The 13,693-nt window shown below is 33.8% G+C and overlaps 1 protein-coding gene across 1 annotated transcript in view; it reads left to right on the top strand.

Moving 5' to 3' along the window:
* Window positions 1-8,688: 8,688 nt before the first annotated feature.
* LOC140160120 (protein Skeletor, isoforms B/C-like) overlaps window positions 8,689-13,693 on the top strand; it is a 39,520-nt gene continuing 34,515 nt past the window's right edge. Inside the window, exon 1 of the mRNA XM_072183400.1 lies at window positions 8,689-8,895. Within this exon, the coding sequence (XP_072039501.1) occupies window positions 8,841-8,895 (55 nt within the window). The 5' untranslated portion in view covers window positions 8,689-8,840. The remainder of the gene's footprint in view (window positions 8,896-13,693) is intronic.

Below are 13,693 nucleotides of genomic sequence, written 5' to 3'. Positions count from 1 at the left end.
AAAATGATGGAATGAATCTATGAATCAGATTACTTGTCTATGGTAGCATATGACATGTATAATATGCGTAACGAATTTATAAGATTACTTCAAAAATGAGGTTTCATAACAGTCATCTTTTCATTTAAAACTATTGGTAGGAGTTAAACATGCCAAATAGCATGTGTTATTAATCGATATATTAATCGATATCGATTAATAAGTTTATAATTGATTTACTCGATTTTGTGTTACAGGATTTCCACAAGCGTTTCAGCTTTCCCGTTTAGTTTATACAATTGAAACAAACATGGGGTCTAAAAATGCTTAACATGGACTTGGGCACTTCTTGCACTCAGAAATCAAACGATGGTAGGTGATTTACAAAACAACTTTTCAAAAGTTATATCCTGTTGGATATTTATTCTTTGCTAACAAATTGACTGCACAAGGGTGCATGTGCTGGGTATATTCAGAGTTCAATCTGTATTTGTGTATTCTTGCCATATTTTTTATCCTTTTATTTAAAAAGAATACAACTATATAAATGATAAAATTTTGCAGTATTCATCATGATAGTACCTTATTTCTTAGACATCAGTCAGAACAAATGCCGATATCACATTGGTAAAATATTTAATTAAATCCATAAGCCACACACACAACCCCACCCCACCCCACACACCCACCCCACACACCCCAATAACAATACAATTGCGAACACTGGTCAAGTGGTTTTCTGCGATTGAGAGTTTTATATAAACTGTAACAATACAAATTATGCAATTGCAATTTCGATTCTAAGAAAATAAAAGAGACCATGGCAACAATGAATCAGAATCACATTGGCTAACAGAAACCTTTACTTGAAGTTTCATTACTAGTTCGGGTTCAAACGCTATGCTCAATTAAGCAGCATATCTAAAGGTTTGGCTACAAAACGATTATCTTATAAACGCATCTATGCATCGCAGACCCTCGATACACCTGAGGGCACAAATTTGTCCAAGCAGAATTAGCCCAGCAATGCATTGTCTCTACACAGTCTGTGCTTACACTACACAGTTGAGTGCATAATATCACAACAGTACTTGAAGAGGTTCATTAGGTATGTAGAAACTCATAATATACATTTCATCTTGTCAAAACCAAAAGCTATTTACTGACTTGACAGCTTCGACCATCTTGGACGATGATCATCTTCAGAGTTATGTTTTTAAATGATGTTGGTAAACAGAAGGTGGAGAGAAAAACATCACTCTGAAGATGATTATCGTCCAAGATGGTCGAAACTGTCAGGTCAGTAAATAACTTTTGGTTTTGACAAGATGAAATGTATATTATGATATCATAAGAGTTGTATGAGCTTCTAGCTGGTGACTAGTACGGCATCTGTGATCGAATATTCCCTTCATCCAATCAAAAGTGTTTTTTTTTATCTAACGAAAGCTAACACTTCCCGCTAAAACACTTTTTTCATTACGTCAATAGATGACGCAATTCAATATTTATAGCAAAGCGAATGTTGTAAATCTGTTGAAAACGGCCTATTCACGCAAAATTTTTGACCAAGATGTAGGTTTTAAAAGTCAAAACCTCGATTGATCCTTACAATATTTTTCAAATGTTATGTCATTAAGGGATCTGGAATGAGCGTATTGAGCGTTTCGACAGTATTTTTGTGGGACATGAGAGCACATCAGACATATCGAATTGCATTCTGAATACGAAGAATGTCTTTCTGATATCAAATAATTTTCATTTTTGAAATTCACGATATAATACAAATTTTATGACCAATTATAAAAATTTCATATTTTTCATATTTTTGATATATAACAGTCCTCGAAGTAAATTTTATAAATCTATTGATATATTCTTAAAGTGTATGTAGCTGGGAGAAAAAGCCGACGATCAATTGAAAATTTTGACGTTTCATATTGAAGATATGGATTTTTTCCCCAAAAGACCTAATATTTTTGGTGTTTTGGAAAAAAATCCATATCTTCAATATGAAATGTCAAAATTTTCAATTGATCGTCGGCTTTTCATCCCACCTACATACACTTTAAGTACAAATCATCAGATTTATAAAGTTTACTTCGAGTACTGTTAAATATCAAAAATATCAATTTTTAATCATTTGCCATAAAATGTGTATTACATTGCAAATTTCAAAAAATCAAAATTATTTGATATCAGAAGGACATTCTTCGTATTCAGAATGCAATTCGATATGTCTGATGTGCTCTAATGTCCCACAATAAATACTGTCCAAACGTTCATACCCCACCCCTTAAATGAAAGAGCACATTTATATTATCCGTATAGAGTACAGGCCTATATAATTTAAAAGTGTATGTAGCTGGGAGGAAAAGCCGACCATCATTCGAAAATTTTCTTCATCATTTGAAAAACTTTTCGTATTTAAGATACCCCATTTAAAGCAATATGATAACATTTGCTGAGGAAGACGCCCTCACTGAATTTTTAAAATTCCTTTTTTTAAACGATTAAATTGTACTTTATTAAACCAATATACCCTGCAAAAATCAAGACTCTAGGTGCTGTAGTTTTGTCAAAATCCGAGATTTTGAATAAAACGCCGGAACCGGCGCTTTATTATTACGATGGAATTATTAATCGAACGCATACACGATGTTCATAACACACAGTACGTACACGGCGTGCGGGACGGTGATACACACAACAAAGGGTCGTACCACAACATGACCGAAGGAGTGGTACGTATGTGCGCTAGTAGTAAATTCCAATTTTCTTTGCTTTGCCGTAGTTGTTCGGCTCAAAAATAAAAGGGCTATATCTGACAGTAAAAGCTAACATTTTATGGCAAAGAAATGTTAATCTATTTTGTTTGAAAATGTTATAATAAGGCTTTAAACAAGGAAAGGCGTACGCAACATACACTGGAACATTTAGGTTTAGTTAAAAACGTTTTAATAACATTAAAATGTCGGGTTATATAAAGGTCATGATAACGTTTTAAAACGTTTTCTACGAAAACACACTACAACAATATTTTTAAATGTTTTCAAAAAATGTTATTGTAAACTATTTTTGCAAACATTTTTGTCAAATATTGTGTCAATACTTTTAACATTATGTTAAAATATTTGAACCCAGCAACCACAGAAATGTTCTTAAAATGTTTTTTTGTTCAAAACCTTTTAATAACATTTAAATGTCGGGTTATATAAAGGTCATGAAAACGTTTTTAAAACGTTATTGAAAATATTTTGGGCAAACATTTTCGCAAAATATTTTTTCAACCCCAAAATAACATTTTGTTTAGAATGTTTAGGTAAAAACGTTTTAATAACATTAAAATGTCGGGTTATATAAAGGTCATGATAACGTTTTAAAACGTTTTCTACGAAAACACACTACAACAATATTTTTAAATGTTTTCAAAAAATGTTATTGTAAACTATTTTTGCAAACATTTTTGTCAAATATTGTGTCAATACTTTTAACATTATGTTAAAATATTTGAACCCAGCAACCACAGAAATGTTCTTAAAATGTTTTTTTTTTTTCAAAACCTTTTAATAACATTTAAATGTCGGGTTATATAAAGGTCATGAAAACGTTTTTAAAACGTTATTGAAAATATTTTGGGCAAACATTTTTCGCAAAATATTTTTTCAACCCCAAAATAACAATTTTGTTTAGAATGTTTTGTATCAAGTTTCAAGAATGTTTTTGGAATGTTATTAAAACGTTTTTATACCCTTTATATAACCCGACATGTAAACATTTTCTGTAAAACATTTTTGTTTGCTGAGCAGTAGATTATCAAAATATGTTTTTGAAGGTTATGAAAACGTTTTTACTCTTAATATACCCTTTATATAACCCGACATTTAAACGTTTTCTGACAACCTTTTATAACCTTTTGCGAATGATGTCGAAAACTTTTGTGTTTGCTGGGATAATCACACTATAGCACATTTAAACATGAAATTATGAAAATATGAAATTACAAATGGAAACATGACATGCATAGGCAAATATACCTCCGTACATACTTGCCTGTGTGGGGGACTTGAACCCCAGCCCAACCCCAGACCCCTCGCTTGCGGGCGAGCGCTCTAAACACTAAGCTACACAGACCGTCCCTGATAAACAGGACTCAAGTCTTGTACTTATGGATATGAGCAGTAAGGGTAAATTTAGTATAAACAACACATTACATACCAGTGTGCGAGATTAATGAATAATGCTTACTCGCAAGCATAATATATAATCATATAAACAAGGAAAGAGGTTTACGGAATATACACTGGAACATAGAAACATTCAAACATAACACATTTTTTAGCATATAAGCATCGTCGTCGTCGTCCTATGAGTCATGACTGACCCGTTGAGACCCTTTTGATGATGTCATTCCAGCTATTTCGGTCTTGTGCAAGACGATAGGCTGCAGTATGACATAGTCCTGTACACTCTTTGATTCCATCTGTCCAACGTGTCTTCTGTCTACCTCTTCTGCGATGTCCTTCAACATGACCTTGAACAATGATCTTCTCCAAGCAATCTCCATTTCTTCTAGAAACATGGCCAAAATATTGAAGTTTGTTCCGGTCAATCTTCTGGCATAATGAGGTGTGATCTCATATCTGGCTTCTGACAAATTCATTTGTTTTGTGTTCTTTCCAAGAAATTCTCAACATTTTCCTCCAGCACCACTGTTCCAAAGCTTGGATTCTAGATCTATCTGCTCTTCCAATAGTCCATGTTTCAGACACATTGTGTGGCAATCGGGAAGACCAGGGCATCCGCGATGTTCAATTTTGTTGTTCTATGGAGATTCCTCTATCATTCCAAATGTCTGTGAGTACAATGGCAGACGTTATTGCCATAGCCAAGCGTCTTTTGATTTCCTGGGAACTGCCTCATTCCTCTACAATGAGGGATCCAAGGAAGTTGAAAGTACAACCTCTATGTCCTCCCCACCTGCCTTCACTTGTTGGTCTACGTTTCCACAACAAATAATGACCTTTGTCTTCTTGACATTGAGGAACAATCCATACTCCTCACTGCCCTTCTTAACTCGGTTAATGAGATCTTGTAGATCAGAAGCTGTTCTTGCAATGAGGTTGGTATCGTCAGCATACATGAGGTTGCTTATTTGTCGTCCTTCAATTGAAACCATACCCGAGTAGCCATCAAGTGCATTCCGCATGATATGCTCGGCATATATGTTGAACAGGTATGGTGACAAAATGCATCTCTGGCGTACTCCTTGACCAATTGTAAAACATTTACTATCTCCACCTTCTGTTCTTACTGTGGCTTCCTGTCATTTGTATAGAGATCTAATCAAATCCACCACATGTGCAGAGAAGCCCCTATATATCTTTCATGATGATCCATAATTTTCCATGCTGGACACAATCAAATGCCTTGGAATAATCAATGAAGCACAGAAATAAAGGTTGCTGGAATTCCATGTTTTTCTCCATTAGGTTTTTCAAGTTTCCAATTTGGTTTCTGGTTCCCCTTCCTCTCCTGAAACCTGCCTGGTCTGGTGGCAACTCACTTTCTAGATGACCCCTAATTCTTTCAGCAATGATATGGAGCAGCACCTTGCTGGCATGAGAGATAAGAGATATGGTACGGTAATTTGCACATTCCCTTGTGTCCCCTTTCTTTGGTAACGGTAAAACACTGCTCTTTTCCAGTCTTCCGGCCTTTCTTTACTTCTCCATATCTTGTTACAGAGTTTGTGCATGCTGGCGACTCCTTCAGCCTCACTTTCTTTCAACAATTCTGCCTGGATGTTGTCAATTCCGGGTGATTTACCATTCCTGAGTCTTTTTATGGCTTGTTCAACTTCACACATCAAGATGTCTGGGTCAGCATTTGCGTCTTCCTGATCAGATTCTACTTCAGGTGTATTTCCTTCGCTGCATACAGGTTTTCACAATACTGTTTCCACCTCGTTTTGATCTCCTCTTCTTCTGTAAGGATGAGCACTAATCCTATTACTAGATGATATAAATCTAAATTGACGGTTAATTAATTAATTAAACATCGCAACATAATTCTCCCAAACAGGGGTTTGATTTTTGTTGAATCTTCCGTAACGCAACGTGGGCTAGTAATATTTTGACGACAAGTTCCAGATTCAAGGACTCCCTCCAAAATATTTATGAACACTCGACTCCGTTATTGGTTCAATTCGTATTGGGGCTGTGCAATTTTATTTTCCACCAGGGCCAGGGATGCAAATTGTGCGGGAGCGGGGAGCACCGCTCCTAGGAAATGACAGTCAAAATTGAGGAAATAATGCCTTGAGAAGAAAAAAGAAAGCGAGGAAAAAAGAGGAAGAGATGAGAGGCAGAGGGAAAGAGGAAAGAAGAAGAGGAGGAGGAGGTAGAAGAGGAAAACAGATCTCAGCAAAAGATAATAAATTAATAGATGAAGCAGTGAAGCTACTGAATGGAAGAGAGGAAGACACTTGTGCAAAATATTGAGGAATTCATATGATTGTTCAAGAAATAAACGGGGAAATAAGAGCCTTAAATATTGAAAGAGGAAGGCGTTGGTGTTAGAGTATGGATATGAGTAACAATGCATATTGAGGACATTTATAATATTTATCATCAGAGGAGGTATTGGGCAGGTGGGGCACATACCTGAGGAAATTTATAAAGTGAAGGCAATGAGGATTGTATGAAAAAAAGTCATAAGGAATTCAGTGTATCAATACTAACAATCAGAAGTGCCAGTGAGGAGACGACCTGGAAAATTGTGAGGGAATTTAAAAAGAGAACATAAAGCACTGAACAAGTTGTAAGAGGTAAATATAAAAAGGCAGTAAGCAACCATAGTAACAGAAATGGAGATACAATTAAGGGTCAGCAAGTGTTATGCAAATTTGATTCCCTATTGATGCAAAAATTGAGGTTAAACAAAGGGCATGCTGCAAGCAGATGCTAGTGCTAACTTGCAAAGCAAATATTTCAATCTTTGTTCCTTTCAAATGATAAAGAACGCTCAAAAGAAGAAAGACCAAACACAAAAAAAGAGGTAGGAATTTCTTGATCAGAAGTTATCAGAAGGGGGAGGGGGGGTGGCAGAGCGACAAAAATGAAAGAGAAAAGTGCTCTCTCTGACAAATAATGACTGAGAAAATCGGGGGGTGGAGGAAAGAAGCCTGTGTCCCAGCAAAATTCACACCAATCATGGGCCAAATTAATATAAAATACCAAATTTTTGCTCGCTGTGCGCGCGCATTTTTCCAAATAAAACCCTTTTTGAAAGCTCAAAGATTTTACATGTAAAATCTTTTTAAAAAATATCCTATGTTACCATTCTCATCTTTCTAAGTGCAGAACAAACCTACCGTAAAACCCCGTCTACAAGCATATATAGTGTTTTTTTATAAAAACTTAATTAATTCGAAGCAAGAGTTAATATACCAATACAATAGATCGGTCTTAAAATAATACTTGTTTGTATATGCTTGGATCCGTAATTTATTTGCTCAAACTCCATAATGGCGACTGGATTAATGTAGCTTTCATCAGAAGCACACTATATGCTTGTAGACGGGTTTTACGGTATTTTATGTCTAGTATGATTGAGGAAATCTTGAGCCTAAAATCCTTGCTCCTGAGGAAGAAATCACAATTTGCACCCCTGACCAGGGCTCATAATTATTGCAGAGCCCCCAATCATATTTAATGATTTTATTGTGCAATAAATAAAGCTATGCATCGTGGGTTATATACAGCGAAATGAGACGTGAGTCGATCTGGCACACTATGTTTAATGTATCATGTAAAATGAACACTTTTCATGTATATTTAATTTAAAATGTAATACCCGAGTTAAAAATTTATAGTCGCAGTTACATGTACTATTAAAGGCTGGCCTACATGTTTATTTCCCTTTCCCATTATTTTACTTTTGCAGTTTAACCATGCCAATTTCTATGCCCATGATAAAAATGTTCATAGGCGTTTCATGAAAATTTGACCCTAAAAAAATCATAGAAAGCTTGAAAAATCTAAAACAATTTTTGCCAACAAATGTTTTTAATTATTTAGATTCTCGGTGAAAATCAATCCACTTTGGGCAAAAAAAAAAAAAAAATCTCAGAACGTCAAATCTGGGTAAGTCTGGCTCGTAGAATGTTTTTTGTCGTCATCCGAGCTTGACTTTAATAATTTTCACAAACCTTGACCAATAAATTGATACTTTTCAAACACCTTGACCAATAAATCGATACTTTTCAAACACCTTGACCAATAAAAGTGTAATTGATTTATTGTGTGATGCTAATTGATATCACATTATATTCTGAAGCGACAACACTAAGTTTCTGCAAGCATAACACAAGCGTTGTGAAGTGCATTAACTCATCCGGAAATTTAGTCAAACCAAAATGAATAATTTCTTCACAAGTGATCTAAGTGAAAGCCAACAGGTATGCAGGCGTAACCACCACAAAAAGCCGTCCAAAAGAAATCAAAAGAATTATTCAACTGCACAATTTTTTGTTCTGTAAATAAATTCACATTTCATCAAAGCAAGTTCAAGCTAGTGATATAGGTATTATGTAAATACGAACAAAACTTAACAAACAAAAATTTGCTTAACGAAAAATGGAATGATAGGGGAGTTACATGTAAATATAATTTTGTGAAGAAGGACTCATTGACCTGCAAAGTTGGCATGTAACTTGGGTATAACAATAAGTCCTGTCGCGGTAGTCTCCATATTTTGTCACGTTTGTTATTAAGTGTCTTTCTACTAAAAAATTGTAGGAAAATCTTTCAAATTTGATATAATGTAGTCGGATAATGGGAATATATTGGTGATATAGAATGTCACAGCTACAGTTATTGGTGTCATTTGTTGGTTTCTTCCTCTTCAAAACCGGTAAGTCACCATTTTGAATTTTGTCAGTACAACTTGATCAGCTATGGTTAATGTATTATTATAAAGCTACCATCGCATTAATGTTATTGTGGCTTAGAAGTGGATCAATCTAATTCAAAATGACCGTCATAAGTTAAGAATCGCTCGGGGAAAAAAAATCTTTACAGACAGAAATATCTGCAAATACATAAAGTATCTCAAAAGCCCGCATCTCTGCTCCTTTTGTTTTGAAATTTCATTCCATTTGGGGAAAGGAAAATTGTTGAATTATTATCATTTGTAACATTTCTTATTAAGTGTTATGTATAGATTTCGCGTGACTTCTAATATTTAGAGTAATGGGGGGGGGGGGGGTGAGGGGGGGCACCTTTGTTTCCAATGGACATTTTATTGTGAAATTTCATTGTACAAGGAATACATTAAAAAATTCCACATAGCCCCTGCATGAAAAGTATTTGATTATCTTTGTAATCACTCAAAAAGCATTTTGTGAATTTTACATCCGAAGGTGCTATTAAATTTGTATAAGCCTCTTTATTTTACATGTAAAGTCTATGGGGGTGACGATTAGAAATGGACGGCAATATTGAAAAACCCTCATTTTGGGCATTTTAGACACTAAAATGCCCATAACAAATGAATAGCACTTAGTTAGGATGTCAAATGCACACACAATGCTACCTGAGTGAGTACAAACATAATTAAATACAGTCATTCTGGGGCTATAGCAAAAACAAAAAATGTCCTATACCTTAATGGTATTGGAAAACTGGCAAGCACGCCATTTTGTTTTCATATTTGAAAAGCAATACAATCATCATGCATGTAGAACTGTATAATAAAATATGTCTCACAAATGTAATTGTTAACTTGATTATATATCGATACATGTTCGATTCGTTAATAATTTGTTGACAAGCTTTGCGCTTATTTCAATAAAAGTGATCTACAACTTCGTGAAGCAAAATCAATAGTAGAAGAAGCTCAAGTAACCCGTTAAAAACTTCATACAATTTACTACTTGAATATGTTTAATATCATGGCTGCGGTGGCAACGCCTCAAAATCGGATTAACCTTATCCGCACACTAGCAATCCTCATTATTTCATTTTATATAAACCTTTGATTTTTTAATCTATTTATATTTGTGTATATTTATATATTTTTCTATGTCTGTTTCTAATTTAAATACTCGTGATGTCTGTGTTGTGTGCTCGAAAATAGTAAAAAATGCCACAAAGATATATCATGCCAAATGTGTACGGGATATGTGCACAAAAAATGTACAAAACTCAAGCCAAAACAACTAAAATGTCTAAATCCTAAGGAGTGGGTGTGCTCAAAGTGCTCAAACAACACTATTCCTGATTCTGATTTTGAAGAAGATGCAAATGACTTAAACGAGAATCCTCAATTTAATGTTACTGAGGTAGACCTAAAAAATATGATAAAATGGTTTTTAATCCTATACGATTTGATTGTAATTCAACGGAAAAAAGATATAACGATGTAGTAAATGATGATACGGAAAGGAGTCATGAATGCTCATATGTTTCCCCTGAACATTTTTCCTCAGATTCTAATTCTAGTATTGGCAAATTTAGTTTCCTAAATGTTAATATTAGAAGCCTATCAAAAAATTTCGAAAAGCTCAAAGAATGCATTAATATATTGAAAAATGACTTTAGTGTAATTGGGATATCAGAAACTCACCTTAAAGACAAACCAAATGACTTTTATAACATATCTGGGTATAAAGTAGAATATACAAATAGAATTGCAAGAGAGAAAGGTGGCGTATGCATGTATGTATCTGACAAAATTAATTATAAACTACGAAAAGATCTTTGTATTGCAAACTGTAATTACGAATCCTGTTTTATTGAAATTGAATGTAATAATGCTAAGAACATTGTAGTCGGAGTTGTATATAGAGCACATACGTCTATTGATGACTTCATGACAGATATTGAGCCCGTCTTTAAGAAACTGAATACAGAGAAAAAATCAGTTTATATCATGGGAGATTTTAACATTGACCTTTTAAAGGTAGATACCCATAGACCTACTCATGATTATCTTGAACTCATTTATTCCTATTCCTTATTACCTACGATATACAAACCAACACGGATTACTGAAACTACTGCAACAATAATTGATAATATTTTAACCAATGATGAAAATATTATTAAATCCTCCATAATAGTTACCGATATAACTGATCATTTACCAACTGTGTTAACAACTCGTAATACCCAAACTAGTCCATCTAATAATTCTAAAAGAATTTCTTACAAAAGGAATCACACTGACGATAATATTGCAAAATTTAAAAAGAGGTTATCAGAAGTTAAGTGGCAGGAAGTTCTTGATAACAACAATGTAGATGATGATTACAATAAGTTCCTAGAAACTTTTGATAAGTTATATAACGAATGCGTACCACTTAAGAAATGCACTAATAATAGAAAGAAGGAACCAATGTCTCCCTGGATCACAAAAGGCCTACTAAAAAGTATCAATAAGAACAATAAATTATACAAACAATATCTTCACTCCCCAAGTCAAAATGGACTTCAAAAATTTAAAACTTATAAAAATGTATTAAACATGCTTATACGTAAAGCTAAAAGAAAATATTATTTCTTGAAATTCGAACATAGCCAGAATAATATGAAGCAAACATGGAATACAATAAATAATATTCTTGGACGAGGAAAGCAGAAATCTTCCCAGAATAAATTTAAGGATGGTCATGGCAACATATATACAAACTCTGACGATATATCAAATCAATTTAATGATTTTTTTGTAATGTAGGCCCGGAACTTGCATCCAGTATTCAAGATTCCGACAAAAATATTATGATTACCTTCATGATCCAAGATTTAGTAGCATGTACATGAGCCCAATTGTGGAAATGGATATTATAAAAATTATTGATAAATTTAACCAAAATAAAAGTGCTGGTAATGATAACATAGGAAATTTCATTATAAAAAGAGTAGCTAAGGAAATCGTAAAACCTCTTACAAGCATATTTAATATGTCAATCTCAACAGGTATTGTTCCTGAAAAACTAAAAATAGCTAAGGTTATACCAATATACAAAAAACAAGAAGCTGAAGTCTTCTCCAATTATAGACCAGTGTCACTTTTACCATGTTTTTCAAAGATTTTAGAAAGACTTGTATTTGATAAATGTGTTAACTACATAGATACTCACGAAATCCTTAATGACAAACAATTTGGATTTCGATCCAACCACTCTACCTATATGGCTATATTACAGCTGGTGGATAAAATTAATACAGCAGTGGACAAAAATAAAGCAACTATTGGAATTTTCTTAGACTTATCAAAAGCGTTTGATACAATTGACCACAAAATACTTCTTCATAAATTAGAGCATTATGGATTTCGTGGTGTGGTATTGGAATGGTTTACAAATTATCTAAGTAATAGAAAGCAATATGTATCCTACAACACGTGTGACTCACAACTTAAAGATATTGTATGTGGTGTTCCGCAAGGATCAATATTAGGTCCACTATTTTTTATATTATATGTTAATGATATCACTAGTACCTCTAATATTCTGGATTTTATACTATTTGCTGATGATACCACTATCCTTTACTCGCATGAAAATATTGAGAATCAAACAAATGTCGTGAATGCTGAATTGAAAGAAGTAAGCAATTGGTTTAGAGCAAACAAGTTATCAGTAAATGCAAGCAAAACAAATTATATGTTATTAGGAACGCCTCATATGACATCAGTCAAAGTGCAGCAAGATTTAAACATCGTCCTAAACAACACACTATTGGACCGAGTGAAACATACCAAATTTTTAGGTGTCTTAATAGATGAAAACCTCACCTGAAATGTCATATTGACTGCGTTTCCAAAACTTTGTCGAGAAATATTGGTATCATGAACAAATTAAAACACTTTATTCCTGATCGAATATTATATACCTTATATTGTACTTTTATTTTGCCGTACCTCAATTATGGAATTCTAATCTGGGGAATACATGTAAACTTTATTTAGATAAACTGACCAAACTCCAAAAATGGGCAATAAGAACAATTTCTAATAGTCATTATAGAAGTCATACCAGACCTTTATTTGCCAAATACAACATTTTAAATATAGAAGATATGTATTCTCTTGAACTTGGTGTATTTATGTACAAGAATTCCATACATGAGTTACCCAATTCATTTAATGAGTATTTTACAAAACGTTCTGACATCCATGACTACCAGACAAGACGAAATAATGATCTCCAGTTAACAAAAAATAAAAGAGTTTTTTCCGACCATTCCATTCGAACGAGCGGGCCCATACTTTGGAACTCTCTAGATAAAAAAATTAAAGACTCAAAGTCCATAAAACATTTCCGCAAACACCTTAAACAAAAACTTATCTCTAAGTACAATTAGGCCATTCTCGAGCACTGTAATTTGTCATGTCTGTTAGTCATTTTTATTTATTTTTGTTGATTTCATAATCTTTGTTTTTTTTTTTCGTAAGGGAAAGGCAATTCTCAGGCCTTATTGGCCTTCCTGCCTTTTCCGCCATATTGTGTTTCTTTATTTTTGTTGTAGTTGTATATTTTTATATATGGAAATAAATGAATGAATGAATGAAACAAAGGTGGGGGGGGGCAAAGTTTGCATGTGGACGACGCGCGTTGGCTACTTTGGGTGATTGTTTGCCTGCTTTGCCAAACCTATATTAAACTCGTTTAAAGTGGCGATGTAAAATGAGTTGGCTTATTTTATAA

The sequence above is a fragment of the Amphiura filiformis genome, chromosome 1, assembly GCF_039555335.1.
Source record: "Amphiura filiformis chromosome 1, Afil_fr2py, whole genome shotgun sequence".
Lineage (NCBI taxonomy): Eukaryota > Metazoa > Echinodermata > Ophiuroidea > Amphilepidida > Amphiuridae > Amphiura > Amphiura filiformis.
This window is presented reverse-complemented; position numbering and strand designations above follow the sequence as displayed.